Source organism: Carettochelys insculpta, chromosome 5, assembly GCF_033958435.1.
Source record: "Carettochelys insculpta isolate YL-2023 chromosome 5, ASM3395843v1, whole genome shotgun sequence".
Lineage (NCBI taxonomy): Eukaryota > Metazoa > Chordata > Testudines > Carettochelyidae > Carettochelys > Carettochelys insculpta.
Window position 1 is genome coordinate 60,251,582 of NC_134141.1, and position 12,761 is coordinate 60,264,342.

The 12,761-nt window shown below is 47.4% G+C and overlaps 1 protein-coding gene across 6 annotated transcripts in view; it reads left to right on the forward strand.

Annotated features, from left to right (window-relative positions):
• Positions 1 to 12,761, forward strand: part of GKAP1 (G kinase anchoring protein 1) — an 82,221-nt gene extending 69,460 nt beyond the window's left edge. For all 6 annotated transcript variants that reach the window (XM_074995181.1, XM_074995184.1, XM_074995179.1 and 3 more), the window contains 2 exons: positions 10,514 to 10,557; positions 12,127 to 12,761. In XM_074995181.1, coding sequence (XP_074851282.1) covers positions 10,514 to 10,557; positions 12,127 to 12,187 — 105 coding nt within the window. In that variant the 3' untranslated portion in view covers positions 12,188 to 12,761. The remainder of the gene's footprint in view (positions 1 to 10,513; positions 10,558 to 12,126) is intronic.

Below are 12,761 nucleotides of genomic sequence, written 5' to 3' on the forward strand. Positions count from 1 at the left end.
GGGCAAGTTGTCCCTCCCCCCCATCCTACTGGCATGGGTCCTCCATTCACCCTCAGTCGGGGCATGTGGCACTGTCAGGCACTGAGCCTAGACTGAGTTGGCTGGGTAAAAGTTTGAATACCAGGTGTGGGGTGTCCAGCCCTGCAGGGAGTGTCCCAGCGCCATCCGTTCCTGAGGCCTTTCAGGTGACCAGGGACCTTTATTCTGTCCCCCACCGGCACCAGCCTCAGGAAAAGACGATGGCTGAATGCAGCACTTGTCCCGTAGTAGTAGGACGGTGCATACGTGAAAGCATCACGCTATTGACTGGAGTTCAGCACCTGCTTCACTGGCATCACTCATGGCACCAACAGCACCCGCAGTTTCGATGGCAGCCTCAGCACTGGTGGTGGCCTCTACCTCAGCCTGTGTTCCCGCACCAGCCCTGGACTTGATGCTCAGGGGGGCTTGCCCAGTACTGAGGGTTTACCTGACCAACCTGAGCCCCTGCTGGCACTGGGGAAACTGGAGTCAATGGCTCAGCATGCACCTGTGGCAGCACAGTTGGCCTCCTGTCTGCCATGGTCCACATCGGAGTACTCCTCAGACATTGAGGTGGAGTCTCCCTGGTCCTATTGGTCCAGGTCAGGATCCTTGTACTGGGGCCCTTTGCCAGGATGACATCAGTGGACTCAGCCCAACCCTGCACTGCGACTCCAACAGTCTTGGGCCCCCACGCGCCCTTCCCAGTGGCCTTTCTGGACCCCTGCGCCTACCACCTGGGCATGGGAGCCTCTAGATGAAGCTGTCTTGTCTTAGGGTCCAGGGCACCACTGCTGGTGATTTCCCCCTTCATACGTTCACCTACATCAGGCCACTTGCTTCGCTTAGGCCAGCTTTCTGCTCACCATTTGGAGACTGAGGGCCAGGTGGCCCAGACTCTGGTGGGCCCTTCACTGTCAGCCTCTCGAGCACCTTTGCAGGTCAAGGCTTTAGGGGAACTGGGTCAGAAAAGGTCTTCGTCCTCTTCCCCCAATGAGGCCCTATTTTGAGGGTGCCCTCCAGGACAGTATACCAGTCTCGCCCTTACCTTTTTGGGATCATTTGTTCCCTTTCCACTAGGCTTGGCAAGTTATTACTTCAGGCTGTTGAGTCCTGGATACAGTGGCGAGGGGCTATGTTATTCCCTTCCCCCCATCCCTCTTCAGGGACCTTCTCATGAGTGCCTCCTATGAAAGGAGGTTAGCCAGTCCCAGTGGAGTTGGTCCCCTTGGGGGTTGTTGGAATGAGATTTTATTCCCATTACTTCCTAGTTTCCCAGGCAAAGGGGGGGCGGTAGGTTCTGTCACTCCCTTTATCCCCGGAACCTAAATGCCTTCATAGCCAAGAGGAAGTTCAAGATGGTGATCCTGGTGTCCATCATTCCCTCTCTGGCTTCAGGAGACTGGTATGCTGCCCTCAATCTCAGAGATGCTTAATTTCATATCTCCATTGCACTCCAACACCGGTGGTTCCTGCACTTTACAGTGGACAGGGACCATTACCAATTTACAGCCCTCCCCTCTGGGCTATCAACAACCCCACGGGTGTTCGCAAAGTGCATGGTGGTATATGTACCTTCTGCAAATGTCAGTCATTCACCCACGACATCTCCCACAGCAGCTGCAACTCTGCACGCAGTGTTGTGGCCCTCTTCTTCATCCTCATCTCCACACCCTGAAACTCCAGGCCTGGCTCCTCAGTGGCTCACTACCCTAGAAGCATAATGCACTAATGAAGTCGAACAGATCCTCCTCAACAGTCGGTGAACTTCTACTTGCAAAACTTATCTGTGTAAATGGTGCCGATTCTTCACAACCTCAATCCGTTGTCTTCTCCTTTTACCTTCAATCCTGCAATACATGACCGAACTTAAAAATTCGGAACTCTTGATCAGTTCTCTCACCATAACTGCCTTTCACCAACCAATATACAGCAAATTGGTATTTACACATCCCACTGTTAGCCCCAAACAGCTTAATTTATAGTTTTACTGAAAAGAAAAAGAGCTGCCTGCAGATTTCTACTTTCTCCCACGCCCACCGCTCACATCTGTTCTCAGTTTGGTGTAATCAAAACACAGGTAAGTTGGGTTAAAATAACAGGTTTTATTTAATAACACAAATGAAACTAGGACTCCCTATAATACAACAGTAAAGGCTCAGCTGTTAGCGTAGCCCTGACCCTAATAGTGGGATTAAGATCAGAAGGAGAAAAGCTGTGCCATATTCCCAAGATACTGGGGTGGCAGGGAAGTACACAGGAACATCAGGAACTGGGTACCAGGAACATCAGAAACAGGTATGTGGATCTCTTCTGTCTTCTGCTCTTGACCCACCATCCTGTTTGCAGTGTGTGGACTCGCCACATGTAGGTCATGCATACAGGTAAGATACAGGATCCCTTCTGGTGTTATTTCCCCTCAGCAAGCTGGCAGCCTGAGGGAGGGTCTCTGTGTCACTGGAATAACTTACCAGTGCAGCATCTAGGGACAAACAGCCCCATAGAGTGATAGCCATTCCCCTACATCTGCTCTAATTGCTAGACCTTGACCCAGAAGCTGTTTGAGCGTATGGTTACCTGTTCTATGCGCCATCTAGCCATGAAGTTGGGTTGCAGGTTATTCTGCCACATGGGTAAGAGAACCATCACTTGGTTCCCAGTGGCATAGGTTTGGGGCCCGGGCGTCGTGGTCATAGCAGACTTTTTGCTTTTCTTGGGCCCTGGACAGGTTTTCTCATGCCATGCATATGAGCTCAGCTAACCATTCCCCAAAGGCCAGTATGTACTCCTCCACTTCTCCCCTGGGAGAGGGCTTCCCCTCCCACTCAGTTCTTAGCAAGTCCAAGGACCCCTGCACTCACCTCCTGTACAGTAGCTCAAAAGGGGAGAATCCTGTGGATTCCTGGGGAACCTCCCTCTATGCAAAGAGCAGGTAGGGTAAGTACTTATCCTAGTCTTGTGGTTGCTGCTTCATAAAGGTTTTCAGCATCTGCTTTAGGGTCCCATTGAACTTCTTCACCAGCCTGTTGGTCAGAGGGTGATGGGCTGTGGCCCAGATGTGCTGGACCCTACACTTCTTCCATAAGAATTGCAGCAGAGCTGACATGATACCTGGTCAGTAGTTACCTCCTTGGGGAACCCCACCTTGCTGAAAACAGACAGCAGCACGTCAGTCACATCAGCCTCGATAGAGGTCAGAACCACTGCTTCAGGGTAGTGAGTGTCGAAATGTACCACTATCAGAATGTATTTCTTCCTAGATCAGCTCGCCTTACTGAATGGCCATACTATATCCATGGCAGCTTTCTGGAAAGGCTCCTCTGTGATGAACAGTTTCCACAAGGCCACTTTCCCCTTGTCCCTGGCCTTCCCCACCCTCTGGCAGGGATCACAGGACCAGCAATACCGAAGAACAGCAGCAAAGACTCCCAGCCAAAAAAGAGTTCTGTAACAACCTCTTCCTGATGAGCTGGATCCCCTGGTTTCCTGAGAGTGAAACATCATGGGCCAGGTACAGCAGCTTGTGGTGATATTTTGGGGGAATATTAGCTGACCCCAGACCCCTCCATGGCTCCACTTTCCCAATGGGAACCCTTTCACGGTATAGGAATTTTCCCACAGGAATCTCTCTGCAGCTCTCCCCCCAACCTCTCAGGAATGGAGTTGGGCTGGGGCTGGCCAGGTCTCAGCTTCTGCAGGGAGGAATCTCTCTGCAACTCGGCTTGGAACTCAGTGGGTGGGGAAGGAATGGGAGCCAATTTCACCTTCTCTGACTAGATCCAGGATCATAGGCCTGGCAGGCCCCACTCTTGAGGGGGCCTCCTGCCTCGCAGAGTAGGACCCTGTGGCTCTGGCTCAGTGCTGTCTTCTGAATCAGGGCAGAGTATCCCTTGCTTCCTTTGACTGTGGGGACATTTGCCCAGCTGGTTCTCCAGGTCTCCCCCCATTACTTTATCAGCTGGCAGATGATTGTGCATGCCCACCTCCTTGGGGCCTTCCTTATTCCCTCATTTCAGGTGCAGTGCTGCTATGGGCTCGTTGAAAGGGGTTCCATCCACATCCGTCAGTTGGGGGAAATTGAGCATCACCCACTCTGGTGCTACCGCACTGGACCGGGCCAGCATCACATGTGCACCCAGATCCTCTGACCACCTTCTCTTCCACTTCAAGGGGTATGAGGCACTTGCTCCACAGACACAGCTCTGCCCCCACCGTGTAAATCAAGCCACATGCATCCGGGCACCCAGAGGAGCTGGCCTATGGATCTGCCTCCTCCCAAGCTGAGGGCATACTGCCAGCCCCTTCTGCCTGGGAGGCTGGCCGCTCCAGCAGCTGGGACCTCAGCCAGTTAACACCAAAAGCCCCTGTCTGCTCAACCTGTCTGGAAACTTGGGGCACTGAGCCTGCCTATGATCCTTTTGCCCACAGATAACAGATCAGATCTTGTTGGGTCCCTCGGGTTGGGTGGTCTTCTTCTCTGGTATTGGCTGCCTCCCTTGAGAGGGCAAGGGGTTTACCTGAGTATACCTTTTGGGGAAATCTAGGGCGACTGCCCTTCTGTACCGCTGTGTTCTGGTCCCTCTGCGGTTCCCTTCACCCCCATACCAGCTGTCTGTAAACTCATCAGCCAGCTGCCCTATGCTTTTGCAGGCCCTTCAGCTTCCAGTCCAACAACCATGCTCTGGTCAGACAGGCAGAGTTCATACAGCTGTTCCAGCACCACCACATCAACCACTTCCTCTTTGGTCTGGATCCCTGCCTCGTCTGTCTGCTCGCAGGCGTATTGTATCAACTGCTGTACCAGCTGCTGTTTTGTCTCCCCAGAGGCCTTCTGTGAACTCTGAAATGTGTTGGAATAAGTTCCAAGGATCAGCCTAACTTTGCACAGCAGGGCTCTTTGAAATAGATCATAATCCCCTTCTTGTAAGCCATCTATCTGGCTGACCATCACTATGGCTTTGGGATCCAGTAAGAGAAATGCCATAACCTGTTGCCTGAATCGATCCAGTACCACTCACAGGCCTTCTCAAAGGTGTTAAGGAAAGCATCTATATCACCACACTCCTTTAAACTGGGGCAGGACATTCATATCATAGCTCCCTGCAGTCTGGGGCCTCTTACCCCCATCTTGACTCACCACCACAGGTGTTTCTTTAGCCCTTAGTTCTGCCATTACATGCTCATGCTGCCACTCTCACTTCTGATGGATTTTTCTCCTGTTTTTGTCACTCCTCTTCTCAGTCTCTTTGCTCCTGTGCCTGATCCTCCAGCTCCTTTAGCTCCACAGAGGAAGTGTTGAGCAGGGAGGAGCTGAGACTGGCTGAGTGGTTTCCAGCAGCCCTGGGGTTTATCCAGCTGCCCTCAGCCCCTTCCTGAGCCTCATCTGGGTGGAGGCCTGGAGTGTCCCCCCCAGCCTGTCTGGCAACTCCCTGTGGGGGCTGGCCCCAACTCCAAGGAGCGACCATTCTCTTCCATCTGGGCAGCGGGCTGGGCTTCGGTAGCTTTGTCAGTAGAGCGCCTTTTTGCCTTGCATAACTGGACAATGTCTGTTTTAAAGAGACAGTTATACTCCGTGTCTCTCTGCTCTTCCCAGAAGGAGACTCCTTCAGCGTGCCAGTCTCCTTGTAAGTGACACCTCACAGGGTTAGGCCGTAGGCTCCTCTACCTTCTGGGCTGATGATTCCAATGGATTCCAGGGGTAGCCCCTCCTCAGGTGAGACAACCCCTCTCAAGGACCATGACCGCACACTCTTGGGTTAAGCCACAGGCCCCTCCACCTTTGGAAACTGCACCTTATTGCCCTTGAGCACACCTGGGTCTCACAGGCCCTCTTCTTTCACCTGTGCCCCAGTCCCTTACTACCAGAGGCTCCATCCACGGGTTCAGTTTATCCCACTTCTGCCACCGGAGCTTATGGGGTTTGGTGTTCACCAAGCTCTGCTCCCCATCTGCAATCAGGAGTGCCTCACATTCAGCAGGTGGAACAGAAGGTTTATTGGTTGACAGGGACACAGTGTTGTATAGAGTTGTCAGTAGAGCAACCAGAAACAGTCAGCCCAGTCCATAATGGGGAGAGGAGGCCCAGAGCGGGGGTCCCCAAACCTGGGGTTCTGTCTCTTTTGTTCCTCTCCAGACTAACTGCCCCCAACTGCTTATCATTTAATTTAAAAAACAGCCAAGCTCCACCTATCCCCTTTGTTCTGTTTCCTTGGGAACGAAGATGTCACCTGGTTGCATAAGTTACAAAGATGAGGGACTTAGCTGATGTGCTGTCTGTCACTACAAATGCACACCCCACTAAGTCACAGAGGAGCGCTATGCACATACTCCAGAGAGCTGTCAGCCACTGCTATGAAAAACCTTCTGGCCAGGTGCACTGCAGCGTGAAACACATGAGGTGGAGCATCCGCAGGGACGCCCATCTCAGAGTAATAACCCTCTCGTTCCACAGCAATAGGTTGGGCTTATTTCTTAATTCTGGGCTTTTCCTCTAGGGGGGAAAAAAACTTAACAATACTGAAGGAAAATGTTGCTCAGTTATAGGGAAGGTAAAGATTTTTTGCAGTTACTTTTAGTAAAAATCACAGACAGGTTGCAGTCAATAAATAAAAATTAATGGAAGCCCACAACCTGTGCATGAATTTTACTTAAAAATAACATGGTAGGGAAGGTTTGACCACTGTGAGGACTGAAGCTGAAGGGGTCACAGAGGTTTGCTGAAGTCACAGACTCCATGACTTCCATTAGTAAATTGTATCCTTTCTTATGGGGAAACACAGTCACTTGTAATAGAAGGTTTTCAAGTAGCTGCACTGACTGGTGTAAACACAGTAAGCTCTCTTGTTTCAAGCTGTAAACCCATTGTTGATTTGTGCTGGAGTATTGGCAAGTTCATCCAATGACAATAACTTACTATTGCATTAGAATCTAATGACAGGTTCCACTTCCCTAGTCCATCATCTTTAGAACGTGAGTATTCCTGGACCAGGGATTTTGCCAGACCCGGTTAGTTGAATTTGCTGCTGGCCTCCAGCTCTGGTCCTAGGCTCCCTCCCAGCTGTCAGCCACTTCCTGGCCTTGGCCCCTACTCCCAGGCCCCACTCTGGGCCACCACTCCCCATCCTTGGCCACGGTTCACCACAGATCCCTGGCGCTGCTGCGGTCTGCTGCTTCCTGGCTGCAGCTCTCTGACCTTCGCTCCCTGGCCCCATTGCAGTGGCCTGCAGCGGGGCCTTGGAGCCATGGCTGGACACTACTATTCCCCCATCTCCCAGCGCCCAACTCCTTGCAGCTCTGTGGCTCCTTGTCCAGCAACATCCATAGTTGTGCCAAACCACAGATGTTGCTGGACCAGAGATTCACAGATTTTAGAGGTTTAACCTGTACTCTTACCGACAAAGTTAGCTGATTCAACTTTTCAAAATTTGTAAACCTCATTGCATAGGGAATAGAGCCTATTTCGAAATAGTGGCTGTTTAGAAAGGGAATAGGGCTTTGTAATAAACCATAGTGCGTCCAATGGCTCTATTGTGAAGTAGGCTCTGGGTGTAGACACTGTATTTTGAAATATCTATGGTGTTTCAAAATGCATTTTGTGTGTATCAGTGTGATTTTTGAAATAAGCTATACCAGATTGGGTCTTCGAGATGTCTCCCCAAGGGTGCTCCACTTCCCTCCCTCCCTCCTTCCCCTGCTTTGGAGCATCCTGCTCTATTTGCTTGGGTAGAGAAGGAACAAAGAGGTCCGCATCGTGCGTGGGCAAGGAGGCACTACTGCGTATGCATGGCACAAGAAGCCACAGCTATAGAAGAATCTCTGAGCATCAGTGCAATGACACACCAACCCCCAGAGTGGAGCACCCACGGGGACACACATCTGAAAGAACCATTGTTACTGCACAAGGTGAGTAACAGTCTCTTTAATTTAGGCTGATTCTACACTGAGATAAAATCAAATTGATTAATATCAGTTTTGTAACTCTGGAATTTATAAATTCGATTTTTGACTATCCTCACCTCCCCACATACGCCTCACAGTCAACTTACTGCTGCTGCACTCAATTGGCAGACATTGACTATTGCAGCAGTGCATTGTGGGAACCTAGCCCACAGTTCCCTCATCCCCACAGCATTCTGGGTATGCTTGCTGGTCTTTGACATCATCTTCCCATACTCCATTTTCCTCATTCCCCTCCCGTGTTAAATAAAAAGTCCATTTTTCCTGTCAGAAGGAAGGAAGAGTAGGGCATCCGAAGAGGTGGCAAAGTTAACAGAAATCTTTCTTCTGTAACTGAATTATCAAGGATTTCATAAAAATCAGCGTTTCTTCTCAACTGGTCATCTACTGATTGTACCCCCTCCTGTAATTGCATCCGATCCCTGAAAATAACACAGGGACCCTGAAAAGCTTGAAAGAGTTGCTGAGGGGAGGTTATTTGTCTTTCCAGTGCACTATTCAGCTTCTATAAACAGTCTGTGTTCTTAGCTGGTCATCCACTGACTGTCCCCCCTCCTGTGTTTGCATCCGTATGCTGAAAATCTTGAAGAAAGATGCTAGTAAAGTTTTTGAAAAAAGATAGTTGCTGAAGGGAGAGTATTTGGCTTCCCTGTTCACTGTAAGGCTTCTGTGCACAGGCTCTGTTCTCAACTAGCCATCTACTGATTGTCCCCAATCCCATGATTGCATCCAATCCCTGAAAATAACACAGGAACAGACTGTATTCTCAACTGGCCCTTCACCCACTCTTTCCTGCCTGTAGGGGTGCAAAGCTAGAAGAGAGAGAATATAAATTGCTTGAAAAAAAGATTTTTGTCTTTCCTGTTCACTATGCAGACATTGCCAACAGTGAAATCTCATACACTAAACTTACAACAGAAACAGGAATCTCAGCTGGCCCTCCCTGTTTTTTTTTTTTTTTTCCTTTGGCGGTGGGGAGGGGGTCAAACCATGAAGAAAGATAAGAAATCTTAGGGAAAAGATTTTATAACATATCAAAGATTTTGCAAAAAGCAGGAGTCTTTCAGGGGCTTGCTGCCCATTACAATATTTTGGGCAGGTGGGGTCTGCAGTTGCAAAGCCAGTTGAAATGTTCCACCACCACTGAAAATGTTACCCACCAGAAGAGATTAAGCCCACAGGTCCGTTGCTGGGAGCATGGGGGCGGTGTTTCAGTGGAGTGCCATTTGAAGTAGTCCCCCTAAAAATCTCCATCTTCGGGGGAGACTTCCACCCAGCAGCAGAAAGGCCCCAGATATCTTAGCTGATGTTGGAGACTTTCCCTGGTGGCTACAAGCACCAGAAATTCTTTCCTGCCCTTGGAGCCCTAACCACATGGAAGCTAGGACATGGTTTTGCCTGGCAGCATGGTCAGCACCAAACAGCAGACACATCCTTTTATTGGGTTGGGGGTACCCAAGTGATGTGGCTGAGTGTGGGAAAGCCCCCGACTGCATGGCACCTGTTGGGGAGGAAGCGGGGTGAGCACGCACAAATGTAAACCACTGAGAAGTTTCTCAGCCTCTGCAAGCATGAGCCCCACAAGAGCCTTTTTGCCACATGGTGCAGTGAGGCAGCAGCTGGCTCCAGGCAGTGCAGGAAAAAACTACCAAGTGTAGAGACAGAACCATGAACTCTGTGCTGGGGCTATTTGTAATGGGTAAATGTGCTCACATTTCTCAGGCTCTCATACAAACATGAGCCCAGAGCCACAGGCTTCCTGGTCCCAATTTGAAATTCACTGTCTTCCTGTTACCTAATTCCTGTGCATCTGCAAAGCAGCAGCCAGAGTGGAGCACTGAGGGGCACTGTGGGTTACATATGGGATGCCTCTGGGGGCTAATAAAGTCAATTTTAAGACGTAGCGCTTCCACACTAGCCTTTAATCAAACTTTTGAATTCAAGCTTGATGCTGTACCCATCAGGTACCAATGATATTGTGGCATCAATATTAGTGTATCCTAAATCAAGCTAATGGTATTTACAGTTTTTAAAAAAAAAAAAAAAAAAAAGTCGAGCAAACTGCCTTAATTTTGAATGTCTCATAGTATAGACGCAACCTTAGAAAGTCTCCACCATTTACTCTTTTTTAAACCAGCTGTGACATAAGACCCACACTGAACAACATTTCTTAATTTGAGTATTAGACCACACTTAATCTGTGAAGCCTTTAAATAATTCTACCAAAAATGTTTTAAAATTTTTTGCTTAGATTAGATGTATTCTCTGAATGTTTCTCTTTGTTTGTAAGCTCTCTGAGCAAGACTGATCTTCATCTATTTTGTACAACAAAATTGTTGATGTGCAAAATAAAGTAGTCGCTCAGATAGTAATCCTTCAGTTGTGTATGTAAAATATTATGCAGTTCAAGATTTAAACCAGCCAAGAATAACTGGATTAACTGATGTACATGTCTTTATAGTTTTCTGTTTATCTTCCTAAAAATTCAAATATGTCAAATATATTTTTAGTTTACTATTTCACTTTTCCTTTACAGGGTGGGAGAAAAGGGAAAAGAAACTCAGAATCTGACCAGTACAGGTGATTATACTTGCCATCGAGTTGAAAAGCAAAAAAGTCAACTCTCGTTCTTCAGGGTTTTGCAGAAATGTATATATTTGTACACTGCAAAACTATGCAGTTTTTTTGAAAGAAGCTAACAATTACTAGTTTGATTAACATTCTAAATAGTTAATTTGTTGTACTTGGTTAGCTTAAAGGGGAAAGAGAATTGTTCTAGAGGAGCTAAAATGTTGTTGCTGTTAATGCCATAATTAGTTTTTCATCATTAATAAAATTTACTCTTTCATTTGCATGTCTAAATTCTTGCTCTTTAGAATAGATGGCATCATTACATCTATTTAAAAGTCAACATTTCTAAGGTCTCTAAAATTGACATGCTTAGTTGGATTTCTTTTGACATTAGGTATGCTTTAGAAGGGCACAAAATAAGGTGACAGACCCAAACTTACAGTTGTTCAAACCATAATTTCCAGAAATGTAACCTCCAGAAACTGAAAAAGCATTTTAAAAAGGTTCCTAGTTCAGGTATTTTCCAAAAGCTAGTGGATAAAAATAATCTGTTATCCAAGGTAGTGTTTGGCACTCACCACATTTGTACAGTTTTACACTCTGCATGCGCTGCTACGGAAAGAAGATGAGAGAGGTTTCACTTCTGCCATTTTATATGCTTTAAAGCTCTACTCTTCCCTAAACTTTGAACAGTTAATCCAGCTGCTTTGAAATTTGGTGTGCTTCACAAAAGCAGAGGGGTAGCAATTGTGTGACAAAACTAGGATCATTCAGCTTGGAGCGTCTCAAATTACAGCCACATTTGACAGATACTAGTGATTGTAGGCCTGTCTATACTGCCCCACAGTTCTAACTTCATGGGTATGAAGAGCACCAAAGTGCTCTGCTGTAACTTTCCTATGTGGACACTATCACCATGAACTGAAAGTTTCCTAATTTGTATTAATATAGTTCTGGATTTTCTGGGTTTTTTTTTTTTTTGTGTTCCTTAAGAATGTTACATAGAATCCTGTGGGGAAGCGTGAACAGTGGTAAAAGAAAGTACATTTCAGAAACTGTAGGACTGACAGAGTAAAGTCAGTGTCAGTGGAGCGTATCAGAGCATGCTAAAAGAAGGCAAATTAGAGTATAGGCAATTTTAACTGTCCATTTCTTGGTTTTCACATGTTTTGTCTTGTTCATTTCAGCATTCTGCAAGAGAAATAAGCAACTGTAATCGCTCTTTTTTTTTTAGCCATTGAATTATCAATATAGTGACAGGTATCACGTGGCTAGCAATGTTAGTCTGTATCCACAAAAACAAGAAGTCATGTGGCATGTAGTGGAGATTCCATAGGCAGGTCTAAATGTACAGGCTCATGAAAAGAAGGGAATACCAATCCAAGAGGAAGGCCAGAGCTGATCAGATCAATTCAGTCAGGGAGGATGTGGCATACTTCCAGTAGCTGATGTGGAAGTGTGAACACCACAAAAATCGCCCAGTCTCTGTTCAATCCTTGGTTGATGATGTGAAATTTGCAAAAGAATTGTAGCTCTGCAGTTTCTCTTTGGAATTTGGTTTGTTTTGTTTTTTTGCAGGATGGCTACTTTTAAATCTGCTACTGAGGGTTCAGAGAGAGTGTCCATAGTGACACCGTAACAGGACCTAGCCACACCATCAGGGGCTCATTCACCTGCAGATCTACTAATGTACTATATTCCATCATGTACCAGCCATGCCCCTCTGCCATATGCATTGGCCAAACTGTAAAGTCTCTATGTTTAAAAAAAAAATACAAAAAGACACAAATCAGATATCAGGAATAGTAACATACAAAAATCTGTAGAATACTTTGTTTCCTTGACCAAGGCAGTGGGGAAGACCTCGGGGGCGGAAGTAGAGGACTGGGGAGGCAGCGGAAGCCATGGGGGGGAGAGGATCTGCTGCACCCCCGTCACAAAATGTAACACTCCCCCTCTGGAGGGAATGCCCTTCACTTTGCACACCCCCTGATCTAGATGATGCTTGGCCTTGCTGTGAGTTGAGGGGAACAAAATCAATGATCTCTTGTGGTTCCTTCCAGTTCTAGTATTCTATGATTAACTTATTCTAGTGCCATTAAATACTTCTTTATTTCCGTTCCCCACAATCCTGCAACATGCACAACTACAGTCTGTAGCTGGAAAAGTTTATTGGTTTAAATTCTGTTAATAAACTGACTCATTACATGAAA